The sequence below is a fragment of the Mus pahari genome, chromosome 5, assembly GCF_900095145.1.
Source record: "Mus pahari chromosome 5, PAHARI_EIJ_v1.1, whole genome shotgun sequence".
Lineage (NCBI taxonomy): Eukaryota > Metazoa > Chordata > Mammalia > Rodentia > Muridae > Mus > Mus pahari.
In genome coordinates this window covers 142,125,854-142,138,300 of record NC_034594.1, presented here as the reverse complement: position 1 = coordinate 142,138,300, position 12,447 = coordinate 142,125,854, and the positions used below count along the sequence as shown (strand labels likewise).

Genomic DNA, 12,447 nt, shown 5'->3' with positions numbered 1-12,447 from the left:
TTTCTAACCCAAAGAGAAATGTGTATTGAAAGCCAGTCGCAAAATAGGATGAAGAATCCTTGCTGGTTTCTTTCTTTCTGGGAGACCAGTTCCTTAGACATTAATCTTACAAGCCAATGAATATTTTTCAGCACGGTGGATTCTATATTTCCTTTCCTATAAATGCAAAACTTGACGCGTAGGTAGAAACGTTAGGCAAAACCTCATTTTCTATATGCCTACTTTGCGAACGGCTTCTCTCCGCTGGGTCCATTTACATCCCTGATGCGTCAGTTGTTTCTTCCTCACCCTTTCTGAGGGCTGGAGCGGCAGAGAGCCGCAGCAGAGCGGAGCCTGCAGACCTGCCATCTGATTGGCTGCCGGGTGCGTGGCTGAGCTATAAAAGAGACCCCACCGGGCTGGAGAGCCAGAGGCTCAGAGGATTCTGACAGCTTCTTTGCAGAGCAGAAGCAGCAGTGCTCAAAATAGAAACCACCGCTGCTCCCGCTGCCTTTCTCTCCTCGCTAAGAATTCCTCAGTTAAACAAGATGTGCAAAGGACTTGCGGGCCTGCCGGCTTCCTGCCTGAGGAGGTAAGATTGGTTTCTGTTACTGGTCAGGCTAAAGTTTTGCATAGACTTTTTCAGTGAGTTGCAAGCTTTGTTTGGGAAGTTCTCTGGGATCAGAAGCTATATGCTCCAGGAAGCCTTGGTAGCGGCTCCCTAGGACCAGCCAGACTGTTGTATTTTACATGACTTTAGGTTTGAGACTGGCTTTGACTTGTAAACCGGGTCCTTCAGTTAAGCTGTTTGGATTACAAAGTGAGAGGAGGTCTGGGGAATGCCTCTGTACTCTTTCCATAATCATGTCCCTGTTGGTGCATTGATGAAATCATGACTAACTAGTTCTTGTGTGAGGGAAGAAACCTCAAAAGGAAGTTTGGAAACACTGTCAGAATGCTTTCTGCGGCATTCTTCAGTGTCCTCTAACTTGATTGTCAACAAATGTGAGAATAAAAGATTCTTTTCCAAACTACATCTCTCCTGTCCCTCTGCCCCTCCTCCAGATGTTGAAGTGAGTTGTGGTTGAGAAATATATACAGTTTGTAACATACCAGCTTAAAGTTTTAGAGGCACTTGTGTGCCTTTGGATTCCTTTTTTTTTTTTTAAGGGTATGAATGAATGATTTCATGGAATACTTATATAGTAGTTGGTTTAAAATAAAACACAAGCTTAGTGTGTGTTACATGATTTTCCTTTGAAATTAAAAGGTCAGAAGTCATCTGTGGGTCTACCAAACCTCCCTCACTATCCTTGGAGATATAAATCTCAACTTGGAAATAATTCCCCAAAGCACAGTGTTTGTGCATTCCTGAGTCTGCCCTCAAAGGGTTAATCAGCTCTCATCTTCAGTGCTAGGGTCTTCAGAGGATCATATCTGCTCAAGGTCACATGGTTGGTGGTGGCAAAGGAAGGACCATGCCCAGGTTACCTGTCTCCAGGGACTTCTGACATAACTTTGGTTTTTATTTTTCGGCTTCTGTTGTGTTGTTACAAGATATTTGCCAAACACGCTTCCAGCTCTTTGGAAATGCCCCTTTATTTAGTCAGTAGCTGCTGGAGCTCAGGCGGAGGCAGCACAGGGAGACAGGAAGTCATATCTCTTTGGGCTGGATTACAATGCATCCATAGCGTCACCTTAGGACTATCCCAACTCTGGTGATTTTTATCTTGGTGTCACCGGGGAGGGTTTTGTCACCAGTCACCAGCTTGGGAAAAAGAGAAAGGAAGATGGCCTTGTGAGAGATGGAAAAATACTACCTTAAAGGGCAGCCCAAGAATAGCGCTGGGATTCGGACTTTCTGAGAAAAATCCACTGATAAGCAACCAGCTTGTCAACCTCCATGCTAGGGGGGCTGCTGAGCACTGCCGTTCTTTGCCAACCCTTCCAGGCAAGAACGGCTCATCCTCTGTTGCTCTGGAAACACCATTCACCATTTCTTGACTTTTATAATAAAAGAGATAATAGTAATATTTTTTTTTAAAAAAAATCTATTAAGAAAGAATGACAGAGTTGAGCTGGAAGTTCAAGTAGTCAGAAACTCTGTGGTACCCTGGTTGTTAAGTGGTGGCTGGAAACTGGAAACTGCTCTAATTAATTACTCGCCTCAGCCTTGACTCTGTCTTGCTTCTCCTATCCCAAAGTCTCAGATGCCCTTTTAAATGCGCATCTCCCTGCAATGTGGATTTGGGGTTGTTTGTTGTTTGTAGCTCTAGCTGGAGGTTGCCTAGAAACCAGCCTGGTTCCTGCTCCTCTCTGCAGTGCTACACACTTAAGGTGATGCTCTGCACGCGCGCGCGCGCGCGCGCGCGCGCGCACACACACACACACACACACACACACACACACACACCCTTGGGAACTCCTTGGCTACCACTTTCAGGGCTGACTGAACTCACTTCTACTTTATAGAAGTGCTTCCACTGCTCACCTTGGGAAGTAGCACCGGGCTTCCAGAGGTGTCATATAGGCAGAATGGGTCATGTTTTGCAGTTACCACACACATTTCAAAATAGCAGCCACTTCTTAACATGTTTTCACCAAAGATATCAAAAGCCATATGCAGAAACAAAGGAATCACTTCTGGGAGCTCAAGCCACTGCAACTCCCCTAAGGACACACAGGCTTCTCATCCACACAGCAAAAGCTCTTAAGAGCCTTTATGTCTCACTTTGAAGGAAATGTGTTTTTCATGTTAAGTTTTGTCTTCTTCCTTGCAGTGCAAAGGATATGAAACATCGGCTGGGGTTCCTGCTGCAGAAGTCAGATTCCTGTGAACACAGTTCTTCACACAGCAAGAAGGACAAAGTAGTAACTTGCCAGAGGTAAGAGAAGTGGCTGCAGCAAAGAGCCCTTGAGTGGCAACTATCTGATAATAGAGAAGTTGTATGTTGTCTGTAAAGAGTGAGTGGGAAGACAGACCCTTAACTGAGCCAGATTTGGGTCAAGATGGCCTCTATTTTCAAGGTGGGGGTACACAGTTGTAGTCTCATTACTTGGAAGGTTAGGAGGGCCATGAGTTCAAGACTAACCTGAGATTTATAAAAAGATATTATATCACACACACATACACACACACATCCTCATGAGGGTGGAGAGAGATACACACACATGAGGGTGGAGAGAGATAGATAGGCAGATAGACAAGAGTCTAGTTTGTGTCAATCATAATTAGAATTTGAATTTCTACGTATTTCATGAAAAAGTATCCTAATAAACAATATACCGCATATTGCCTTAGGTTTTCTTTTTTAATTCTATGCTATCTATTTAAATCATTCTTTCTTCTATAATATCTCCAGGGTAAGCCAAGAAGAAGTCAAGAAATGGGCTGAATCACTGGAAAACCTGATTCACCATGAATGTAAGTAACCACACTTTCTCTCTCTCTGTCATCACACACACACACACACACACACACACACACACAGAAAATAGCATGACTCAGCATTAGACAAGCCATCTCTGGGTAACTGTGACTCTTTGTCCTCTGTCACAGGTGGACTGGCAGCTTTCAAAGCTTTCCTGAAGTCGGAATACAGTGAGGAGAACATTGACTTCTGGATCAGCTGTGAGGAGTACAAGAAAATCAAGTCACCTTCTAAACTAAGTCCCAAGGCCAAGAAGATCTACAATGAGTTCATCTCAGTGCAAGCAACCAAAGAGGTACATTCCCACGGCAGAGAACTTTCTAGATCTTAGTAGGGGTTCATAGGAGAGGCATTCAGGGTCAGGGATCTTTAGGACTGGCTATTATAATCTTGACAACATTTCAAGTAAGTCTATTAGAGAAAAGGCTGCTTTTGTCTATATGATCAATGACTCTCCTTAATAAATATAACCATAAATCTCCCCAGTGAGAGAGTAAAGGAAAAGAAAGCTCTCTCCACTTAGAGGCAGAGTGAACCTTTTACACACATACGCCAGGGCAGAGCCAAATGTCCTGGGTTTCACTCCGGGGAGAAATGTAAAGAAAGGGTCCCAGCTACTCCTTGTTGATTACAAGCCTTCAGCCTCCTCTCTTCAACAGGGCTCTAGATCTAATGCAACCTTGGTCTTTGCACTTCAGGTGAACCTGGATTCTTGCACCAGAGAGGAGACAAGCCGGAACATGTTAGAGCCCACGATAACCTGTTTTGATGAAGCCCAGAAGAAGATTTTCAACCTGATGGAAAAGGATTCCTACCGCCGCTTCCTCAAATCTCGATTCTATCTTGACCTGACCAATCCTTCCAGCTGCGGGGCAGAGAAGCAGAAAGGAGCCAAGAGTTCTGCAGACTGCACTTCCCTGGTCTCTCAGTGTGCCTAATTCTCACACGGAGGCAGAGAGCCCAAATGCCAAGACTCTATGCTCTGAAAAACCTGAGGCCAAATATTGATCTGTATTAAGCACCAATGCTTTATCCACATTGTAGCCTAGTGTCCATGCTGCCTGCCGTGTGTGAGTCACTTCCATGTAAAACTAGCCTTAGTTGTGGTGTTGGAGTTTTCACTAGGGTAACCCAATTCATTTTAAATTTTCCCAAATTCCTTAAGGACGAGGAAGTTTCCAAATAATGGCTCTGTAGGTTTGGATTTTCAAAGATGGCTGGCAGTCTGCCCCTTTCAACAGTTTGACCTCAAGATAGTTAGTTGCTACACTTCATGTGACATTCCATGCACATGCAATGTTGGCCAGCAGCACTTCCTATGGACTCTCAATGTTTAGGTGATATTTGTATATGCATATGTATACATTAAAATATATAACATATGCATATACATTCTGTATATATTATATCTATGTATTCAATGTGTGTGAATGTGCATGAATATGTATGTATATTTATGTATATACTCACACATGCACACACATTTCCTTAAGAAAAGATGGGAAAGATCCTAGGTGCTCAAATGGAGTGGGTAGACATGCTTGCATGCATGTTCTGATTTCTGGTCCTTCATACCATGTCGGAACAGGGAAAATTGAATTAACTGCCAGGCAGGTTAAGAAAGGAACACTAACTTGTGAAAAATGAGTTCTATACAACCACTGGGTCTTGATGGAGAATAGTCAGGGCCTGTGTGTTTAGTCGTTGATGGACTCCACATTGAGCACTAAGCTAAGGGGTGAGTACTCTGAAAAATCTGCTGTCTGACTGACACTGAACTGCCTTGCATCAGTGATCACTACTGGCACTTTTTAAGTCCCTCTGCTGATGGCCTTCCCTCCTTTGCCTGGGTGCTCAGGGCATGCTGATTAGCAGCTGGGTTGGTCTGGAGCTGGACATTTGAGCTGAATGAAGGAATGTGGTCCAGGCGTTGCTGCCTAGCCCTACCAAGGACTACTGCTTATACGAGGGCAGTGGACCCAAAGATCATCTTAATTCTTTCCTCTCTTGATAAGGTGCTCTTCTCTTCCTACCCCTCAAGAATGTCACCTGTCAGACGAGCCTCCTTAGTTCACTGTGGTTGGTTGTTGACTTTAGGGACCACGGCTGCCTGCCGTGGTTCTAAGCTACATGCCTACATCCTGTAAAGCATCGTCAGGGGGAAAGGGTATGCTTTATCAGGAGGAAGGAAGTTCTCATGAACTGCAAAGCCTTCTTTGGTTTTCTGCTTTGAGGTAAGAGCTTGTTCATCCCATCCCAAACACCGAGGCTAGCAGAGACCAATGAAAGGAGAGAGGAAAGGAAAAAGAAAGAGAAGAGAAAACAGAAGAGGGGAGTCTATCAGTTGGTAGGACTACTGCTTGGAGCTTTTCAAGGCACATGAAATACTTGAAAATTTCTCATTTGTGTTATTTATGATGTTTTATGTACAGTGTTTTTATTATTGTATTGTTTTATAAATGGAGGTACAGGATATTACCCAAATTATTGATGAATGCCCAAGAAGTAATTTCCTTCTCATTCTTCTAAAAGTACTGCTTTTGAGAGCGCATACGTATTCGTGCAACACTACAGTCATTGCTCCAGTTTAAATTACTTGTGTGAGCACCATTGTGGCTAGTAAGCCAATGTACTGGGCTGCACAATGAAGACGCTGGAATAATGTGTATCCAAGCCTTATCGTATTGAAGAAATCAGTTTTCTAACTCGTTGTCTCTCTTGACAGTCTTGCTTGTAATGTCTCCAGAGCTTCCCTCACCAGTGTTCCTAACTCCTTTTTTGTTATACCCCCATCCATGATCATGTCTGTATAACTCTTCAGTCTTGCCCTAATAGTATCATGACTTTGAGATTGTACCTGTACTCATGGACTGCTGTCTCAAAAAATAGGTCTGGAAAGTCATTCTGAATGAGAAGTAAATTATTTTATGTAATACATCCTGAGTGTGTTTTCAATTGTATTTCCATCGCTCCTTGGTATGGCAAGCCTGCCTGCTGCTGGTCCATGTAAGGAATGCTCCCCCCCCCCCGTCCCCCGTATGCATGTCTGTTTCTGCCATGTGCTTTATAGGCCTCAACACTGATGCTTCCGACAAAACACACAAATCTTAATGATAACAGTAAATAAACGCTTCCTACAAAACAATCTGCTTGGAAACACATTAATGATCCAGAGAGGCATGCTGCAAGAAACAGCAGGGCATAGAGTGCGTGCCTTTAGAAAATGACTCACGCAGTCTTTTATCCCTCCCCTGCCAACTCCAGGAAGGAAAGCAGAAGCTCTATCATTTAGACTTTGGCCCCTTTCGCTGACCTGCCTGCCGCTGCCCACAGGCCTGGGCTGTTCTGGGTTTGAAGACGAGGCAGATTTAGTGGTCTACAGGTCTTCAGTTGGGATTGGGGGAAGAAAATTCCCTAAAACAAAACAAAACAAGAAAACAAAAACCAACAGAACAAAACAACCAACCCCAAAATATCAAAATAAAACAAAGGAAACAAAACCACCACCACCAACAGCAAATGGGGTTTCACTCAGTCTGTCGTCCACTGGCTTGTGAAGACTAGTTTGAGCTCAAATTCACGGCAATCCTCCTGGCTCATCTTCCCAAGTCTTAGGGTGACTGGTACAACTTTTCTTTTCCAGATTCACTAGGATTTTAAGGGTAGGGCCTCCCTTCTGAGCAGCTGTCTTCTTTCAGTTACCTGCCGGAGTGGGAGTGAGAAAGGTTGTGGAGAAGCTGAGGAGACTGAAGGTACCCAGGGCTGTCTAGGAGAGAGCTTTCTGCCGCAGCTCTTCAGTGTCGTCTTAGCACTTTGAGAATTTCTGAAAAAGAAGTAACAGAATGCTCCCATCTGAAGTCAGGGCTTTATCATGTCATAAGACCCCCGTTTCCCCGTTTGTTTGTTTCTGTTTTTCCTGCTTTAAAGGTTGTGCTTGTGGGGCAGTAGGCACAGGTGATTGCAGACCTTTTTTTTTTTTTTTTTTTTTTTTTTTCAAGTATTGATGTTTTTTTTTTTAAAAATCTGGCAGAAACCTTGGATCCTATACTTAGGAAAATACATGAAGGAAGCCAAATTTATATTTATTCACAGTGTTTGCACCCCACTTCTCCAAACACAGGTGGAGATCCCTCTGCCCTCTTTCTTATGCACCAGCGCTGAGGAATCCCCTGCAGTCATGTGGGTCAAGAGTGGAGCCAAAGGATAGTCTCTACAGCAGTTTCCCAGGCTATACCGTCCAGAAAGCGCAGGCACAAGGTGGAAGAGGGTCGGTAGTTAGAGCTCATGGGTTCTTGGCTATCGCAGCCCAGCACTACTACTTAGATCAATACTAAGATATGTCTTTTAAACACGGCCCTGTGCTGTTGCTATTACTTTGTGTGTGTGGTGGGATCTGGGGAGTGGGAAAAGAGGCTCTGATGTGTCGGTTAAGATGCCTCGTTCATCTCGATGACAGTCTAAAGAAACAGAAGCTAGACTTTGCTGGGCGATTTTCCTCAGTGTTCCTCGAGCTGTATTCCGAATATGCCTGTTGCCAAGTTTAGAGATTTGAATTTTAAGTAGATGACAAAAAAGATAAACGAAGAGAAGTGGGGAAGAAGAAAGAAAAGATACAAAGGAAAAACCAAGAACAACCATCCAGAGAAAACCAGTAGTTATACTTAAGCCCAGGTTAAACACGTGGGAAAAAGAAATCATGCTGGCCAATCCCTAGTCGGGTCAGCTAACGGATGTGAGCAGCCAGCTGCAGAAGCTGGAAGTGTAGCTGTGAGGAACCCTGGTCTTCCCACTCAGAGGTTGAATTTAAACCAGGTAACTGTTAGGTCCTTAAGCACAAGAGGATGAGTTAAATTGCTTGTTACTTTAGTCCATATTGTTTTGCTTCTTTTACATCTAAGCTGGAACTTAGAAATGGAAATAGCACGAGAAAGGAAATGACTTGCGTTTGTCCTGTCTGTTAGAACATGGGAAATTTTGGTGAGATGGCTTGGTAATCTTTTAACGTTCGAGTCCAATATTTTAAACTGCGTATGCAAGGGGCTAGCAGAGAGCCAATAGGAAAGGCTGTTCTATGACTGATACAGAGCAAAGATAAGTTTCCATAGGAAGCCTAAAAGTTAGCGGCCTCACCCTACATGCATGTTATGAATTCTACAGGGCAAGTCGATGCTAGATGCTTTGCATCATCTTCTTTAATCCTGTAGGAAGATGATATTAGTATCTTTCCACTGCCGATGAGAAAACTTGGAGACAGGAAAGTTCTGAGATGTACCCAGTAGCATATAGCAAGAAAAAGTGGTAGAGCTTGAGTCAAACCCAGCCTTCCCCATCCAGAGCTCATATGTCTCGTTACTCTAGTTGAGAAAGAAGAGAGTGGAGAGTGAAAGGGGAAAGAGAGCCCCTGGGCAAATGTAGGAAGAGTCACAAGAAGAAGTACAAGATGGAGAGAAGAGGTCAATGGATAAGACAAATAAAGCAAAGAAGGAAAAGGGGAAGAAAAAGTACCATACTAAGGAAATGGAGGAACAGAACAGGAAACGGAGACGAAATCGAAGGTGACTGTGATGAAACAACGGAATGCTAACAACCCATCATTATCAGGGCACGTGCTTGCTGGTTTCCCATGTCTTGCCTGAGGTGGGGCAAGTGGGAATTCTCCCCAAGTCTTGTCAAAAGTGCATTTTGAAAGCAAGCATTAGATACCGAGGACAGCTTCTCCCTAAGTGTCACTTTTCTGGTCTCTTTTTGTTCATTAAACTTGCCAGGTTTGGTACCATTCCCAGAGCAGAACGTAAAACAAAGATTAAAATGTTAAAAGGTACCCTAAACTCTCTGGTTTGATCCTCCTGCTACTGAGGTGGGGTGCGGGTATGTTCCACAACAAAGCAAAGTCCTTCAGCCTGTAGGAATTACACACAGCCAGGACCACAGCTGGAAACAGGCATGAAGCCCATGGTCCTCCTCACGTTCCTGCCTCTGCTCTGGGAGGAAACCAGTAGGTGAAAGGTCCTTGTTCCTACTCTGTGAGTTCAGCCAAGGCAACAGTGTGTGCAAACGGGTGAGCTAGACCGTGGGAACCAGAGAGCAGTGGCCTCCCAGGGTTCTGCAAAGCTAACTTTGGGTTCATTGCTGCTGAAATAAAGGAGGCTGTTTTTGTCCCTCTGTGGGGTATTTGTAAGATTCCCAGATTATCCACCAACTCATTTGGGGTTTCTGTAGCTGTCTTCTCCCAGGACAGCATATCCTGCGAAGGTCTCTGGGATGATAATGAACTGTGGGGAAGGAGCTAGAGTCTTACTGAAGACAAACCATGTGCTGTGTCTCCCATCACTGCCTCTAACATTTGCTTTCTCCTCTTCTTCCAAACAGAGGACTTGGCCTTTGGGATAATGTGTTGTTGTTGTTGTTGTTTTCACTGAGGAAAATTGTCAGGAACATTGGCAAATGCTAGCTCAAATGTTTCTCTCAACTATATCCTACCTTAGCAATGACCCAAGCTTACATACAATAGAGTCATTCCATCTGGAAATTCCACACGCTCAACAGACATGCAGCTGTGTAGGCATTTCTCTGGATGGAACCTGAAAGCTTTTCCTCCAGCAGGGATGCACCTCACCTAGGGCCTTAGAGAACATGGCCTAGGTTGTTGACTTAGTCTGTCTTCGGGCCTCTCTACCACCAGTTGGGGACCTTCAAATTCATCTCAAATAACTGTCACTGTGTTATTCTGTTTGCATTTGGTCTACCTCTTCCTGAAAAGTTATAGTGCTTCAAACGCCCCTGGCTGATATTCTAGATCCTATGACATTGAAGTAGGGCAAGATTTCTGGTCTTATCTTCTACAAGTCTTTCTTTGATTCTGCTGTGAAGATTGACAATTTCTGAAGTGGAACATGATAAGTTGTTCCTACCATTTTCTGGTTAGTGCATCTCCTTCATTTAGATAACGCCTACATTCATTTTAAATGCAGCATTTAAATTCAGACTTATCCCCATTGAGCAACTGTCTCCCACTTTCAGTGGCATTGCCTTACTGCACAGCATGGTTTTATTCCCAGAACATTGTTCAGCAATGACTGATTCTTGTCTTTAAAACGATACTGCCAAGTTCTCAACGTCTCAGACTATGTTTCATTCATTTAAGAAGGCTGACACCAAGTCACGAACCTAACACGTAGATGATGGCTGCTGACAGAATGACTTACATCAGTTTACATATTTCCAGATGGAAGGAGGAAGCAGTGCTTCTGGCTCCTCCCACTTCTCTGGGTGGTTACTGCCTCTGGAGTATTGATGTGATAGAATCTTCCAGAAGTCTACTGTATTCCTGTCATTTCCTGAAAACCACAAGGATGTTTTTCCCAGCCTTGTGATAGAGGGCTAGAAATGAAATATAGCAGGGAAAATATTGCTGGAGCCACTTATAGAAAAAAAGAATTTATAAAAACTCATGTGTGTTCACAGTGTGTTCATATATTATTTTACATATGTAATCTTTGCATATGTAAATTTTCATATGTAAAAATATATTCTGATCCGGTCCTCCAGCATGCACCATCCCTTCAGTGACATCGGCAGCAGATTCACTGACATTCATCATTTGTTTTGTACTAGTAGTACTTTATCTGCTCTAATTCTTTTAATGCATATCACAACCATGATGAAGAAACTGTAAATATCCATCACCTTCCTTTCACAGATGAGAATCTGATGCACAGAGAGCCAAATTCTTACTCAAGACTATATGGCAAGCATGGAGTCTCTCTCTCTCTCTCTCTCTCTCTCTCTCTCTCTATATATATATATATATATATATATATATATATATATATATATATATATTATATATATATAATTTGCTGTCTACTTTTCTCTCAAAATGTTTTCCTCTGAAAGTTTCTTCTGCTCTCTTATGTTACATTCCCACTTTCGTGCATTTCTTCTGTTTCGTCTGAACTGCCAGCCACAGGCTTATTTCTTCTTATACCCCATTTCCTTCACATCCCCCTTCTTAATCCATGCAAGATATTCATGCATTTCCAAAGATATTTAAGACCTTTAATACTGAAGTAAATCCAGATCACAGCTGTACAGGCATTTCCATAATAGCGACTTAGCAGCCTATCTAATTCTTATCATTCCATTAGCATTTGGACTCAGTCCATGAAATAATTACCAATGGCGGGTCAGGCAGTCACCACACCTGCCTCCAATTCTGTTGCCTGATTTATGGGCCTTTAGCTCACTGATAATTAAGGAAATAACATGGATATTCTGTGATCTCAGCAGTAAAAATGAGTGCTGAGAAGGGGTTCAAGCACTGCTTTTTTATTTTTTATTTTTAGAATAAAATACTCAGAAATTTGAAGTACATGGACAATTTTTAGTATAAATAGAAAGATCCATGGAAAATAAAGGAAAATGAAGAAACTATTGAAAAGAAATCTTTGGCTATATTTTCAAAGGTATTAATACTTTCCATTTGTCAGGATTGTCATTAAACCTAGCTAGCACTGGCAATGTACCCTATACATATTAAGCCATTCAGTTCTTCCAGTACTTCTACTCCATGGGTTTATCAAGACTTGAGTGAGGTTGAGTTCTTTGCTCAAAAATCTCACTACCAGCAATTAGACTTGGGATTAAAATGAATTCAATTTGAGATCCTAGATCTTTGGCTCATAGAAGCTTCAACTATTCTCGCCCTTGAATCACACTGTCTTCAGTAACCACCTCACATGGATCTTTCACTAAGGCAATTTTGTGTGATGTTAAACTTACTAGCCTTCAATCAAAGTGATCAGGGCAAGAGAAAACTCTCATCTGAAGTAAACGTTGAGAACTTTATCAAGGTGATAGGTCCCAGGGTCCCAGCTCCGCAGGTGTTTTTGGCGTTTGATTGTCCTACTTTGCTTCTGACTGCTGTGATAAAGACCTTGACCAAGAGCAACTCGGGAAAGAAGGGTTTATTTCACCTTGAAGTTTATAGTCTATCATGGGAGGAGGTCAGGGCAGGAACTCAAGGGAAACAAATTCA

At 42.9% G+C, this 12,447-nt stretch overlaps 1 protein-coding gene across 2 annotated transcripts; it reads left to right on the top strand.

Moving 5' to 3' along the window:
- Positions 1–408: 408 nt before the first annotated feature.
- Rgs4 (regulator of G protein signaling 4) lies at positions 409–6,555 on the top strand. Of its 2 annotated transcripts, XM_021197868.1 has the most exons (5): positions 409–571; positions 2,760–2,864; positions 3,342–3,403; positions 3,539–3,705; positions 4,109–6,555. In XM_021197868.1, the coding sequence occupies exons 1-5, from the start codon at positions 528–530 to the stop codon at positions 4,346–4,348; spliced, it is 618 nt and encodes a 205-aa protein (XP_021053527.1). In that variant the 5' UTR covers positions 409–527; the 3' UTR covers positions 4,349–6,555. The 2 variants fall into 2 exon arrangements, with proteins under 2 accessions (XP_021053527.1, XP_021053528.1); XM_021197869.2 differs by lacking the exon at positions 3,539–3,705 and having other exon boundaries at positions 424–571; positions 4,109–4,268.
- Positions 6,556–12,447: the final 5,892 nt, after the last annotated feature.